Raw genomic sequence first — 13,105 nt, forward strand, 5'->3', positions numbered from 1 at the left:
GTCCTGCAGCAGCGGCAGCTTCTCTTGCATTCTTGCAGTGGCTCTGCAGAATCAGCTCTCCATCACCTCTGCAGCAGTCCTTTGCTTGCCTGCCTGCCTGCGCTGCTCTCTTCCCTCTCTGCCTGCATCCCCAAAGCCCCGCCTCCTCGGAGCACCGGCTGCAGCTGGCTGCTGCTTCTTAAAGGGCAGGGTTGATTGCCGCATTCCCCTCCCCACCAGCCCCCCCTCGCTGACGTCAGGCCCACCCGAGGAGCCCGCCCCGATTCGGAGCCTCGGCCAATCCCAGGCCCCGGGTTATTTATAGCCACGAGTTATAGTTCAGTTTGCCTAGCAACAGAGGAGGAGGAGGAGGAAAGGGAGACGGGAGAAGGTGAGGATCCCGTGAGAACAGTTCTCCAGCAACAAAGCCCAAAGGCGGGCCGGGGGGGGGGGGGGGAGGAAAAGGTACCCGAGTGTGCGCTAGATGTATTTCTTTAAGCATCAAACCAGGGGCTTTGGCGCAGAGAGCCAACCCCATTCGCCTGCTTGGGGTTTTGGCTGCCCCTCTCCAAAAGGGGGGGGGGGAGAAAGGCCTCGATCCCTGAACAATGACGGCGTTTCCTAGCCCACCTACCTGCCCGTGCCCCTCCACCCCCCCCCCCCCCAGCATTTGAGCACGATGCCCCAGCGCCATGGAGAGGCAAGGAAACGGGGCGCGCTGCCCCCCTGCTTTTAAGGGCGCGCTCCGATCCGCCGCCTCGGGTGCAGGAAAGCAGCCAGCAAGCGGCTGCAGCCTCCCGATCTGCCCCCCCTCCGCTTCTTCCCCGTCTCTCCCGCCCCCACCCCCCGCCCCCGCATTCCTCGGACGGGCACCTACCATGGCTTGCTCGATTTTGTTGTCGATCGCTACGACGCTGGCACCGGAGGAGCTGCAAGACACAAGCGAGAAAGGAGCGCGTAAGCGGCGGCGGCGGCATCGCGCACACGGCCAGATCGACGTTTCCAAACACCCCCCCCCCCGCCCTCTCCGCCCCGCCACCCCCTTCTCCCGCTAAACCAGGAAGATGGCCTCGGGATTACATAATGCGGGGAACTGCAGCGGTGCAAAGCCGGAGGTGTCACGCCAGATCTCTCGCCCGCAGGACAAAAGGAGCCGCCGACACCGCGGCGAAAAGAAAAGAAAACACGCCCGCGATCGGGGGTGGGGGATGATGGAAAGCGATCTGCGACCCCCCGCCCCCCCCCCCGCCCCAAATCGCGGCTAGTGCACAACAAGACATCGAGACCCGGGTCTGGCGGCGCGCATTTACCTACTGTCGAGCCTCAGGGCAGAACTGTCGGTGCCCAGCAGCGATGATAAGAAAGAAATGGAAAAGTGCCTGAGCTGGTAGACGCCTAGATCCATCGCCACCTGCGTCCTACACCATTGGGCAGTCATGCAATGGCAGGGAAAGGGAGGGGTGGGGGTGGGGGCAAAAATAATAATAATAATAATAATCCTCGGCTGGGCTTCTGGAGCGCCGCAACCCGGGGGGGGAAAGGGGGGTGCAAGGTCTGGGCAGTGGGAGAAAGGGCGATGCAGCTGCGCAAAAACAAGCGCCTTCTCGTCGTCGTCGTCCTCCTCCTCCGTGTAAGCAGCGCTTCCCTGCCTGCTCCGCCGATGGAAAACCTGGCGGGGGCTCCGGGCTCATTGCATAATCCATGCAAAAGGAGCCGGCGCCCATTGGCGGGCTGGAGGCTTGGGGCCCCGCCCCCGCCCCGCCCCACTGGCCACAACAGCCTCGCTGGAACCGTCAGAAGCCAGTTTGGGCAGGAGCCAAGGCGGTGCGCGGAGACGTCAGAGGGGAAAAGGCAAGGGGCGCGCGGAAAAGAGCCTCCGATCCTCCCAGGGCGCGCTCCAGAGCCGCCTGCCTTGGGGATCGCGCGGAACGAGGCGCTCCCCGTGCCTATAACGCCGCTTGGGGAGACGATTTTCCTAAAAAAAACCACACACCTCCCTTGCATTGCTCCAGAGGCCTGTTATTGCGCTGCTTGGGCAGCCCCTCCCATAGCGCCACCTAATGACACATAAAAGGCGAAGGTGGGGTGGAGGGGAAATGACTAATATTACTTTGAAGGGTCTCGCTAGCCAAGTCTGCCAGGGCGTCCTTTGCATGGAAAGTGGTTGCCAGGCCTTTTATGGTATTTGTTTGTTAATTTGTTTATTTCGCCTCTTTTCATCTCTGGATTGTAGAGCACCCCTTTATGACTAACATGCATAAATTTCCATAGGACAGAACGGCGAGATGCTATCTTACGTACAGCGGCGTTAATCGCAAAACCGAAAGCGTAATTTGATTATCAGGGTGTCTGTCCCAACAAATCTTTATACACGCTGGATCATTCTAATGAGGCAAAACACTGGATCCAGTGTGCACCCAGGATTATTCTCCTATTGGTTCCAATCATATGATCCACTCCCAGCAGGAGCAGCCAATTGCTTTGCCAACCCTCAGCCACCTTTTGCTTTCCCTAGATGTTGCTGGAATACAACCCTCCCATCTTTCTGTGCTGGCTATGCCTGAAGTCCAACAGCTTCTGGAGAAAGTACCTGTAGCAAAACAAAAGTTAAAGGAGTGCACAGGCTTGAAGACTTCTAGCAACTGCTAGAGGAGTAAAGCTGTTATTAGCCAAGCTATTCAGAATACCCACACTATACTGATATGTGTGCAACTCTCTATCACCCTGTTCTTGGTGTTTGCAGCTCTCATTTGCTCTGCCAATGAAGATTTTAGCAATATATTCTTGATTTCCCATACACAAGAACATGCCAAATGTTTTCATCAAGTTTGTCTTCAAAGGTTAAGTCTCCTTCCTCCTCCTGTAAATTTTCTCTTTGTATGTTGGAGATTAAACCACATACACCACAGTACACATGTATTGCATGTGTGTGTGTGTGTGTGTGTGTGTGTGTGTGTGTGTGTATATATATTGGTACAAAGGCCTTTTGTAGCCTTCTAGACATTGGACTCTTAAGTCTGATCAGCCCCAGGCAGCATGGCCAGTAGTCAGGGATGATAGCAACTGAAGGGCACATGATTTCCCCATCTCTGCCTTAAAGAGATTCAGCCGAAAAAAAGAAAAAGGAGCAAATGGCAAAACAAATAGGCTATGATAAGAGCATTTACTTCAACAACAATCCTTCTATGGATTGGGAATAAGATTCACAGCTTAGGGGCATGTGGCCCAGGCAAGCATTTAAAGGAGGGTAGAACATTGCTTCAGAGAGCAGTCTGGTTTCAGGCAATGGCTGGCTGGGTGGGTGGAGCTGGGAGGAGAGGGAGAGGAGAGGATTGAGCAAGCTGTGAAAGGATAGGTGAGGGGATGGGTGAGGTGTAAAGGGAGGGGCTGTCAGGTGCGGTGGAAGATTTGGCAAAGGGATAGATGCGGTTGGCAGGTGACGCAAGCATGGACCCTTGTAGATTGTCATAGATTCACAATTTAAATATGAGCACGATTACAATAACCCAGGAGTGGAGAACCCTTTTAGCCTGAAGGGATCTTTCCATCGCTTACCGAACCCAAATTGAATCCTTGCGTCTCAGAACTTGTGTCTTGAAGCTTTGCCACTTAACCTAAGGGCTGTGAGGAAAGTACTACAGATACTTGCAGGCTCACTGAAAACATACATGAGGTGTGATGTGTTAAGTACAGCAACAGTGAAGGACTAGCACAGCAGCCACAGACAACTCTGATCAATTTTCACTTCAGCCACGAATTTACTCAGGGCCCTCAGGGGACCCTTGAAGTGCAATTGGGAACAATATGACAGGGAGTTGAAAATATGACCATAATGTATGTGCAGTGCTTGGAATGCTTCAAATGCATTATATTCGACAGTAGGCGTTGTTATCAAAGTAGTGAGTCATTATGAGCAAGCTACATAATAGTAGTAAACATAAGTCCTAACTTTATACTTATTTACTGGATTCCCTTCCTGCCTAAGGAGCCCTGTCTGTAACGCTAGGAATATATAACACTAAAATCCTTACCAAGGAGATGTCTTTAAAATTGCATGGATAAAACAATTGAAACCAGGCCATAAATCTGTTTGATCTACATTCCTTCCATGAAGAAGCTGTGGTTATAAGTATATATAAATGTGTGTGTGTGTGTTCTTGCCCCCTGCCCCCAAGCAGTTCACAGACAAACAACTAACTTACAAAAACAGGAAAATCATAAAACAAGTTTGAGGATCAAAAAGACCTCTGCATTGCAGGGGGTTGAACTAGATGACCCTCATGGTCCCATCAAACTCTATAGTTCTATGATCAGACAGCATCAAAGGCATGTTTAAATAAAACGGTTTTAACAATCTTTCAGAAGACCCAGGGGCTTAGGTGCCACCTCTGAGAAGACCCTGTCCCTCACATTACAGCACATACAGTACGTGGAATGGAGGATCCCCAGAACATTTCAACAGGTGCGTTCAGGCAGTCCTTCAGATATTCTGGACCCAAACCATATAGGGCACAACTGACACATTGAATAGGGTTCTGAAACACATGGCAAGCAAAAGGCAACCACAGAATGTACCACAATACAATAACCAAAGCATGTGATACAGCTATGTAATTAACTACCCCTTCCCCTTTCCCATTCCTGACTTAATTTTTATGTGTGCATGCATGTGCACACATTAAACAAATTCCACAGCAGTCCTTTCTATGCAAACTACAATTTATTTTTAAAACACCCTCCAAGTTCCAGCAACTTGCCTGCTCCTGAAGTAATTAGACAGAGGCAGAAGATGCAAAACGATTTAAGATGCTCACGTGCAAATTACCAGCTACAACTCAAAAGATACGATGTTGACTATAAGTGAAGAAGGATGGTCTAGAATGGTGACTCCCAGGGGAGGGATGGTGGTGGGCTGACCATCTTCATCAACTGGGGGCTGGCCAAGAAAGTTGTGTGGCGTTTAATGATAGCCAGACACAAGTAAATCAGATGAGGCATTTGGCTGGTGGAAGGAGACAAAAAATGACGTGGTCTGTCTGACAAAGTGGTTTTGTGGGATGAAGGCAGACTTTAATGGCACATGTCCAGGGAATGCCATGCCTTTTTGGAGGTGTGAACTGGAAATGGGCAGAAGGATGGAAGAATGTGCTCTTCTTGCTGACAGTGGAATTGGGAAAGTATCTTTGTAGGAAGAAGAAGAAGAGTTTGGATTTGATATCCCGCTTTATCACTACCCGAAGGAGTCTCAAAGCGGCTAACATTCTCCTTTCCCTTCCTCTCCCACAACAAACGCTCTGTGAGGTGAGTGGGGCTGAGAGACTTCAAAGAAGCGTGACTGGCCCAAGGTCACCTAGCAGCTGCATGTGGAGGAGCAGGGAAGCGAACCTGGTTCCCCAGATTACGAGACTACCGCTCTTAACCACTACACCACACTGGCACTGGTGGACTGATATGAAGAATCACTCTATCTCAATGGAAGATGCAACAATGCTGCACTGCTGAATGTCCTGAGCATACTCTGCCCAAGGAGGACAAACAGCTGGTGGTTTAATTCTTTACTGACAGAGCCAGCTAAGATATAGCAAACACACAGAACACACGATTCTGGTGACTAAGTAGCTGGCATCCCCTCCCAAGCCTTGCACTCTCAGCTGGACGGTTGGAGCAACAGCACGGCCATGCCTCCACCAAATTTAAGTACCCATACGTCACAACATGCACACAAGCAGCCTGCAACCTCTCCTATATGCAAGTTGCCTCTTCCAACCCCTCCTGGTCCTTGGGAGCAGTGGGGAAGCGGACGGAGGGAATTCTACCAGAGCGCAGCTCAGGAACAGTCTCCTCTACTCCTACTGCGTTCTGCAAAGTAATGAGTCTTTAAACACTCTATATAACTCTTGACTTCTGATTCATCACTCCACTCGTCATCACTGTCCTTGTAAGGCTGATGGTGAGAGTCAAGGTCTTCGGAGTAAGTGGAACTCATGGGTTGGGGTCGAGTTCCCCTATCCTGAAGCTCAGGGGAAGCAGAGCCTCTGGACTGGGACTGAGGACCTTTGTGGGGATACAGTGGTACCTCGCAAGACGAATGCCTCGTAAGACGAAAAACTCGCAAGACGAAAGAGTTTTTCATTTTTTGAGTTGCTTCGCAAGACAGATTTCCCTATGGGCTTGCTTCGCAAGACGAAAACGTCTTGCAAGTTTGTTTCCTTTGTCTTGAAACCGTGCATTCAGGGGGTGCAGTTGCGACTTGACAACTCATAGCACGCGGTGTGGTAGCCTTTTTTTGAGGTTTTTGAAGACTTTGGTGATTTTTGAAGCTTTTCCAAAATCCGTGCTTCGCAAGACGAAAAAAATCGCAAGGCGAAAAAACTCGCAGAACGAATTAATTTCGTCTTGCGAGGTACCACTGTATTTGAAACTTGAAATATTTGATATTTCGTCTGAGACGGAGCTTGTTCCTTGTCTAGCGCTGGGTGTATTTTGCAGAGGTGCAACAGATTGCCTAGGAGCTTCGGAGATGCTGTGGGCATAACCCACCTCTCTTGCTACACTAGTAGAGCCTCCTTGAGGCAGTGTAATAGATCTGGGTGAGTATCAGGAGCCAAATAAGCAGTGCTGTCAATCTGAGTAGGACAGCTGCTGGATTGCTCTGGGAGACGTGAGAATGCCAGTCTGAGCTTCCTGCATTACATACCCTGGAGGAGATGGGGAAAGTACGACAATTTCTGTGGAAGAACAGCTGTCTTGATGCTGATCTGAAGGCTGCCTTATTGGTTCCTTTCTTCATCAGACTCTGGTTTGCCTATCTCCCTTCACTGAGCGCACTCATCCAGCAAGGCAGGGGTTAAGCCACCTGAGGACCTTCTTTGTAAATCATCCCCTACTGTAAAGAGTAGGGGAAATTCTTAAGGAAATTCTGAAGGAAATCAGCCCTGAGTGCTCACTGGAAGGACAGATCGTGAAACTGAGGCTCCAGTACTTTGGCCACCTCATGAGAAGAGAAGACTCCCTGGAAAAGACCCTGATGTTGGGAAAGATGGAGAGCACAAGGAGAAGGGGACGACAGAGGACGAGATGGTTGGACAGTGTTCTTGAAGCTACTAACCAAACTGCGGGAGGCAGTGGAAGACAGGAGTGCCTGGCATGCTCTGGTCCATGGGGTCACAAAGAGTTGGACACAACTAAACGACTAAACAACAACAACAACTGTAAAGAGATTGGGGAGAAGTCAGAGGGACACCTGAACTGGCCCTCAGACCTATTATTAAGGATTTTGCTTAATGGGAGGGAGGGAGACTCCCCTCTCTCCAAGTTCAATATGGCAGGTGGACACCATTGTTTTTATCGCTGAGGAACTTGCAAGAGGGCAAAGCCCTGGTTTGCAAGGGTTGGAAGTTTGGCTGCTGTTAGCCGCTGCTTAAGGGTGGAAGTAAGACTTTATAAGAGTTTTCCGTATGTTAAAACATAATTTAATGCTGCAGGAAAAGATGCAGCATTTGAGAGGCAAATACAGCATTAAGGAAGTGTTTGTGGGGGGAGCTCAAACAGAACAAAGAGGAAGAATAAAGGAAAAACAAAGGCAGAGAGGGGACAAGAAGGGGCTCTAAATTATGCACTGGGGGTGGGGAGAGGACATAGAGGAACAAAGGCCCAGAATGGGAAAAGGCTGAGGGGAAAAGACGTGAGAGACAGACATTTTTCTAAATGGTTATAAACGGATGCAACACAGACAAAAGGAGGCGAAATAAGAAAACAAGGAGAACCAGAGGCCTGAAAGTTGAAGAGGAGAAGCCAGGAGTCTCGAGAAAAACAACTGCTTTCTGTGAGGCAAAGATAAAAAAAAACTGGCTCAAGGTGTGCGGGGAGGAGCCAAGATGGAAGTTTCCTCTTTGTTTATTTTAGCTTGAAATGTTGACTATTGACCACCAGATGGTGCCCGATTCTCAATCAGGCTACAGCTTCTCGCAGGATCTCAGAAATAAAGGGATCTCTACATCACGTACAAAGGACTAAGGAAGACAGACCTCCCAACGTTATCCAAAAGGCGCCCAAAACTGTACAGGGCTTTAAAAATATACAAACAAGCACAATGAGGTATGTTTGGGATTGGACCACCAGCCAGTAGAATTGTAGACCACAAGGGTCTTTGGGTGCAACCTCTTGCAATGCAGGCATCATTTGCACAACGTGGAGCTTGAACCCGTGACTGAGATATGAAGAGTCTCATGCTAACCCAGTGTGGCAGCATTGCTGTAAGCTGCTCAGAGTGGCTTGGGAAACCCAGCCAGATGGGTGGCGTATAAATAATAAAATTATTATTATTGGTGGTAGTAGTAAGATGTAAGATGTATGGAAGTGAGAGCTGGACCATAAAGAAGGCTGATCGCCGAAGAACTGATGCTTTTGAATTATGGTGCTGGAGGAGACTCTTGAGAGTCCCATGGACTGCAAGAAGATCAAACCTCTCCATTCTTAAGGAAATCAGCCCTGAGTGCTGACTGGAAGGACAGATCCTGAAGCTGAGGCTCCAATACTTTGGCCACCTCATGGGAAGAGAAGACTGGAAAAGACCCTGATGTTGGGAAAGATGGAGGGCACAAGGAGAAGGGGACGACAGAGGACGAGATGGTGGGACAGTGTTCTCGAAGCTACCAGCATGAGTTTGACCAAACTGCAGGAGGCAGTGGAAGACAGGAGGGCCTGGCATGCTCTGGTCCAGGGGGTCACGAAGAGTCGGACACGACTAAACGACTAAACAACAACAGTAGTAGTAGTAAGAAATGTTCCAGTGTCTGGTCCCTGCTTGTAATCTAGAAGCAGCACTTTGGACTAAGTGCACTTATCGAGTCTTCAAATGGTAGCCCCATGTACAAAACAGAACTCAAACCTGAATGCTATTAGGGTGTGGAGAACCAGGCTCTTTCTGCCCAGAAGCTGTTGGGCCTGCACACCTTTCTAAACTGTGACCTCATGCCAGCTTAGTTTGGTCACATCCATGAGCCCTAATAAACTGTGAATTATTCTTCTGAAAGTAACATCATCTAGAACTGGCTGACCACCACATTCTTAAACAGATGAGTGCTTCTATCTGCAGTCTCTGGGAGCTTGTGTCTAGGAGCTCATGACCAGGACTTGTAAAATGGGGATGTTTGTAAGGGCAATTTGTAATTGAAATTTTACTCAGCATTGATCCAGAGTATATTCCAGTGTATAGTTAGCAGAGTAAAAACTTAAACACACTGCAGGATTCTCGAAAGATAGACCAAAGGCAATTGTATTTCATCCAGCAGAGCTTTACTGCTACTGAAGGTGAATGGTCACAGACCCAATATATTCAGGACTGGCACTGTCCATAAGAAATCCAGTTGCAGCAGACTTAATTAAACTTACAATAATTTACAATACAGTCAGACACTTCAGGTTGCATGTTTTCGGGTTATGGATGCACCAAAACCTGGAAGCACTGGAACGGGTTACTTCTGGGTTTTGGCGCTCGCGCATGTGCAGAAGCACTAAATTGCACATGTGCAGAAGCCCAGAATCACGACCCGCGTGTGCACAGATGCGGTGCTGCAGGTTGCGAACGTGCCTTCCGCACGGATCACGTTCACAACCCAAGCATCCACTGTAAGTCTAAACCAGGCTTCCTCAACCTTGGCCCTCCAGATGTTTTGAGACTACAATTTCCATCATCCCTGACCACTGGTCCTGCTAGCTATGGACCATGGGAATTGTAGGCCAAAAACATCTGGAGGGCCGAGGTTGAGGAAGCCTGGTCTAAACCTTAACACTTAGCATACTATGGTTAGTGATAGTGTTTTCCAGAAGGAAAAGAGATAGAAAGAGAAAGTGAAACCCAGACTCCTTCTGGCCTTACTTTCATAGTCAGCATGCCCTTGACAGAAAGAGATAAGAGAACCAGTTTAAGCCAGCTGTACTCGGCTTCTCTGAAGGAATAACCGGAACATCATGAAACTTCTGCTTGTTTCTTTCACACAGAGAAGCATCCAGGACCTTCTTGAATTACAGTGGTACCTCAAGTTAAGAAATTAATTCGTTCTGGAGGTCCGTTCTTAACCTGAAACTATTCTTAACCTGAGGTACCACTTTAGCTAATGGGGCCTCCCGCTGCCACCGCATGATTTCTGTTCTCATCCTGAAGCAAAGTTCTTAACCCGAGGTACTATTTCTGGGTTAGCGGAGTCTGTAACCTGAAGTGTCTGTAACCCGAGGTACCACTGCAAATGGAATAGGGAAGATCTCTACACATCGGATCAATACTTTCTGCACGAAGAAATGCAAACTGTCAGTTTGTAAGGGCGATTAGTGTGGAAGGCAAGACGTGCTGCCCCACGGTGATCGAGAAACATGGGCAGCAAGGGAGCTGCGTCAACACCTGTGCCATGCTTGCCTTCCTGCCTGAGAAAGTGAGAAAAAACACCTGTAGCAAGGGCAAGCTGGCTGCCTTGCAGGAAGAGATGGTCCACCAACTGGAGGCCCACCTATTGACACTTCGAATCATCAGGCAAAATGAGGAATTTATTGAGAGAGCAGAGGGGATTGTCCTGAATCAGTGACATGGGGGTGGGGTGCCTCTAGGGAGAAGGAGGATTGCCCAATGCAGGAGAGAAATCTCTGGAGGAATATGACACACGGAAACAGGACTGCCAGGAGTCATGTTGTGTGACTGGAACTGCAAAATCGACCTTGGACACTGCTTCTGGGCCAGAGGAGCAAGGGCAGCCATTGCTGACCTCAGAATACACCCAGGTGGCTGTGGAAGGGGCAGCAGACAGAATGATTTCTGCCTCTTCCCCAAAGGAGGAAGAGACGTCTGTTGGTGGTAGGTGGCTCCTTACTGACAGGTGAGCCGAGATTTAAGAAGGGCATGGATACGAAATGGAAGAAAGGGGAAATCATGAAGTTAGAGTAGCCAACAGCTGCAGGCTAAAGCTCAGAATGAGATCTTGTTTGCGAGAGAGGTTAAAAATAATAAAGGGTTTCCCCCCTGGCTATGCTCAAACCAAAAGGGAAGAACATGGAAGTAGTAGGTCCTCTGCGTGAAGACAGAGAAATGCTGTTGGATGACAAGAGAGACGGTGGAACTGCTCAACACCAACTTTACCTCTGTCTTCACCTAAAAGGAAAGCAGTGCTCAACCTGGTGATAACAGAATAACCGATGCAAGGGCGGAGTTGTAGCCCAAGATAGGAAAAGAGGTGGCAAGGGAACTCCTAGTAAAGATAAAGGGACCCCTGACAGTTAAGTCCAGTCACGGACGACTCTGGGGTTGTGGCACTCATCTTGCTTTACTGGCCGAGGAAGCCGGCGTACAGCTTCCGAGTCATGTGACCAGCATGACTAAGCTGCTTCTGGTGAAACCAGAGCAGCGCATGGAAATGCTGTTTACCTTCCTGCCAGAGTGGTAGCTATTTATCTACTTGCACTTTGACGTGCTTTCAAACTGCTAGGTTGGCAGGAGCTGGGACCAAGCAACGGGAGCTCGCCCCGTTGCGGGGATTCGAACCGCCGACCTTCCAATGAGCAAGCCATAGGCTCTGTGATTTAACCCATAGTGCCACCCGCGTCCCATGTAAGGGAACTCCTAGCTACTTTAAATTCATTCTTATCTCCAGGGCCTGATGAGCTGCATCCAAGGATACTAAAGGAGTTTACAGATGTAATCTCAGAGCCTGTCTATAATCTTTTATACTTCTTAGAGAACAGGTGAGGTCCCTCCAGACCGGAGGTGGGCAAATATTGTCCCCATCTTCAAAAGGGAGAGGGAAAAGACCCAAGTAACTACTAACTGGTCAGCTTGATACCAGTAAAGGTCCTAGAACAAATAATTAAGCAGCCAGTCTGGTGAGCACTTATAAAAGGATGCTGTGACTACTAAGACCCAGCATGAGTTTCTCAACAAGTCATGCCAGAGTTACAGGCTTGGTGGATTAGGGGAATGCCATGTACATAGTATATTTTGATTTCAACAAGGCTTTTGCTAAGTCCCCCATTACATTTTTGTGAGGAAGCTGGTAAAATATGAGCTAGACAAGGTAACTGTTAGGTGGATTTGTTGCTGGTTGACTGACCCAACCCAAAGAAATCTCACTAATGGTTCCTTATCATGCTGGAAAAAGTGACAAGTGGGGAGCCACAGGGTTCTGCTCTGGGCCTGTTGTTGTTCAACATCTTTATAAATGACCTGAAGTAATTGAGGGGATGCTCATCAAATCTGCAGACTTGGGACGGTAGCTAATACCACAGAAGTCCGAATCAGAATTCAAGATGACCGTAACAGTCTGGAGAACTGGGTACAAAAGGAATTTCAACAGGGACAAATGTAAGGTTCTGCACTTAGGCAGGAAAAACCAGCTGCACGAATATAAGATGGGGAACACTGAAAGCTGCAAGATAGAAACTGAGGGTAGTCTGTGTCCCCTTATGCCAGTGCAATAAAATAATTTGTCCACAAAATATTGTATGTCTGTATGTATGCCATCTGCCATGAATGCTTTAGTTGAGATGGAGGTTCCCTTCCAACTCTACAATTCTATGATTCTAGGTGCATTCTTCTGGGGAGGGGGTCCATAGCTCTCATCATCAAAGGGGTTCGCAATGCAAAAAGTTAAGAATGATCGCCTTATGCCTACTGATAAGATAAAACTCAGAAATGGGGCTAGTGACCAGCACAATCCCATTCGCAAGCAGGACTGGGCTTTGGAAGTGAAGTCTATTAGATTCAGCACAATTCAGAAGAGATTAAAAGTACTGGTTTTAATGATAATACACAGCTATAAATAACACAGAATTTCTTTAGCTAAGTCAAGACGTTCTGTTAAAAATAATAATAACTGCAATTCTGAGCTAAGCAGCCCTTATCACAGTGGTTCTCAAAGGGTGTCGCAGGAGAGGGTAGCAGGTATGATAGAAAGATTCCAGGACAATCAAAGAAACATTTAAACATTTCAGTGGAGCATAGTATCAAAATATTTTTCTTAATTTACAGAATATGGATAGATATCCTTTCAAAACCAAGCACTGCTAGGAGTTGTCTCTTTTTGTTTTCCAATGTATTTCTTAGCAATAAAAAAATTCGGCGTGGTGCAAGCAAATTTTTATT

The 13,105-nt window shown here is 48.3% G+C and overlaps 1 protein-coding gene across 5 annotated transcripts in view; it reads right to left on the reverse strand.

Moving 5' to 3' along the window:
• The window catches only part of TSC22D1 (TSC22 domain family member 1), a 72,042-nt gene that overhangs the window by 5,122 nt on the left and 53,815 nt on the right, over positions 1-13,105 (reverse strand). For 2 of the 5 annotated variants that reach the window (XM_079975121.1, XM_079975123.1), the window contains exon 2: positions 857-908. In XM_079975121.1, coding sequence (XP_079831247.1) covers positions 857-908 — 52 coding nt within the window. Of the gene's footprint in view, positions 1-856; positions 909-1,059; positions 1,113-1,289; positions 1,577-13,105 lie in introns of those variants that run through there. The other 3 variants (XM_079975126.1, XM_079975124.1, XM_079975125.1) reach the window with 3 other exon arrangements.

Source organism: Podarcis cretensis, assembly GCF_951804945.1.
Source record: "Podarcis cretensis genome assembly, chromosome: 5".
NCBI classification, from domain to species: Eukaryota; Metazoa; Chordata; class Lepidosauria; order Squamata; family Lacertidae; genus Podarcis; species Podarcis cretensis.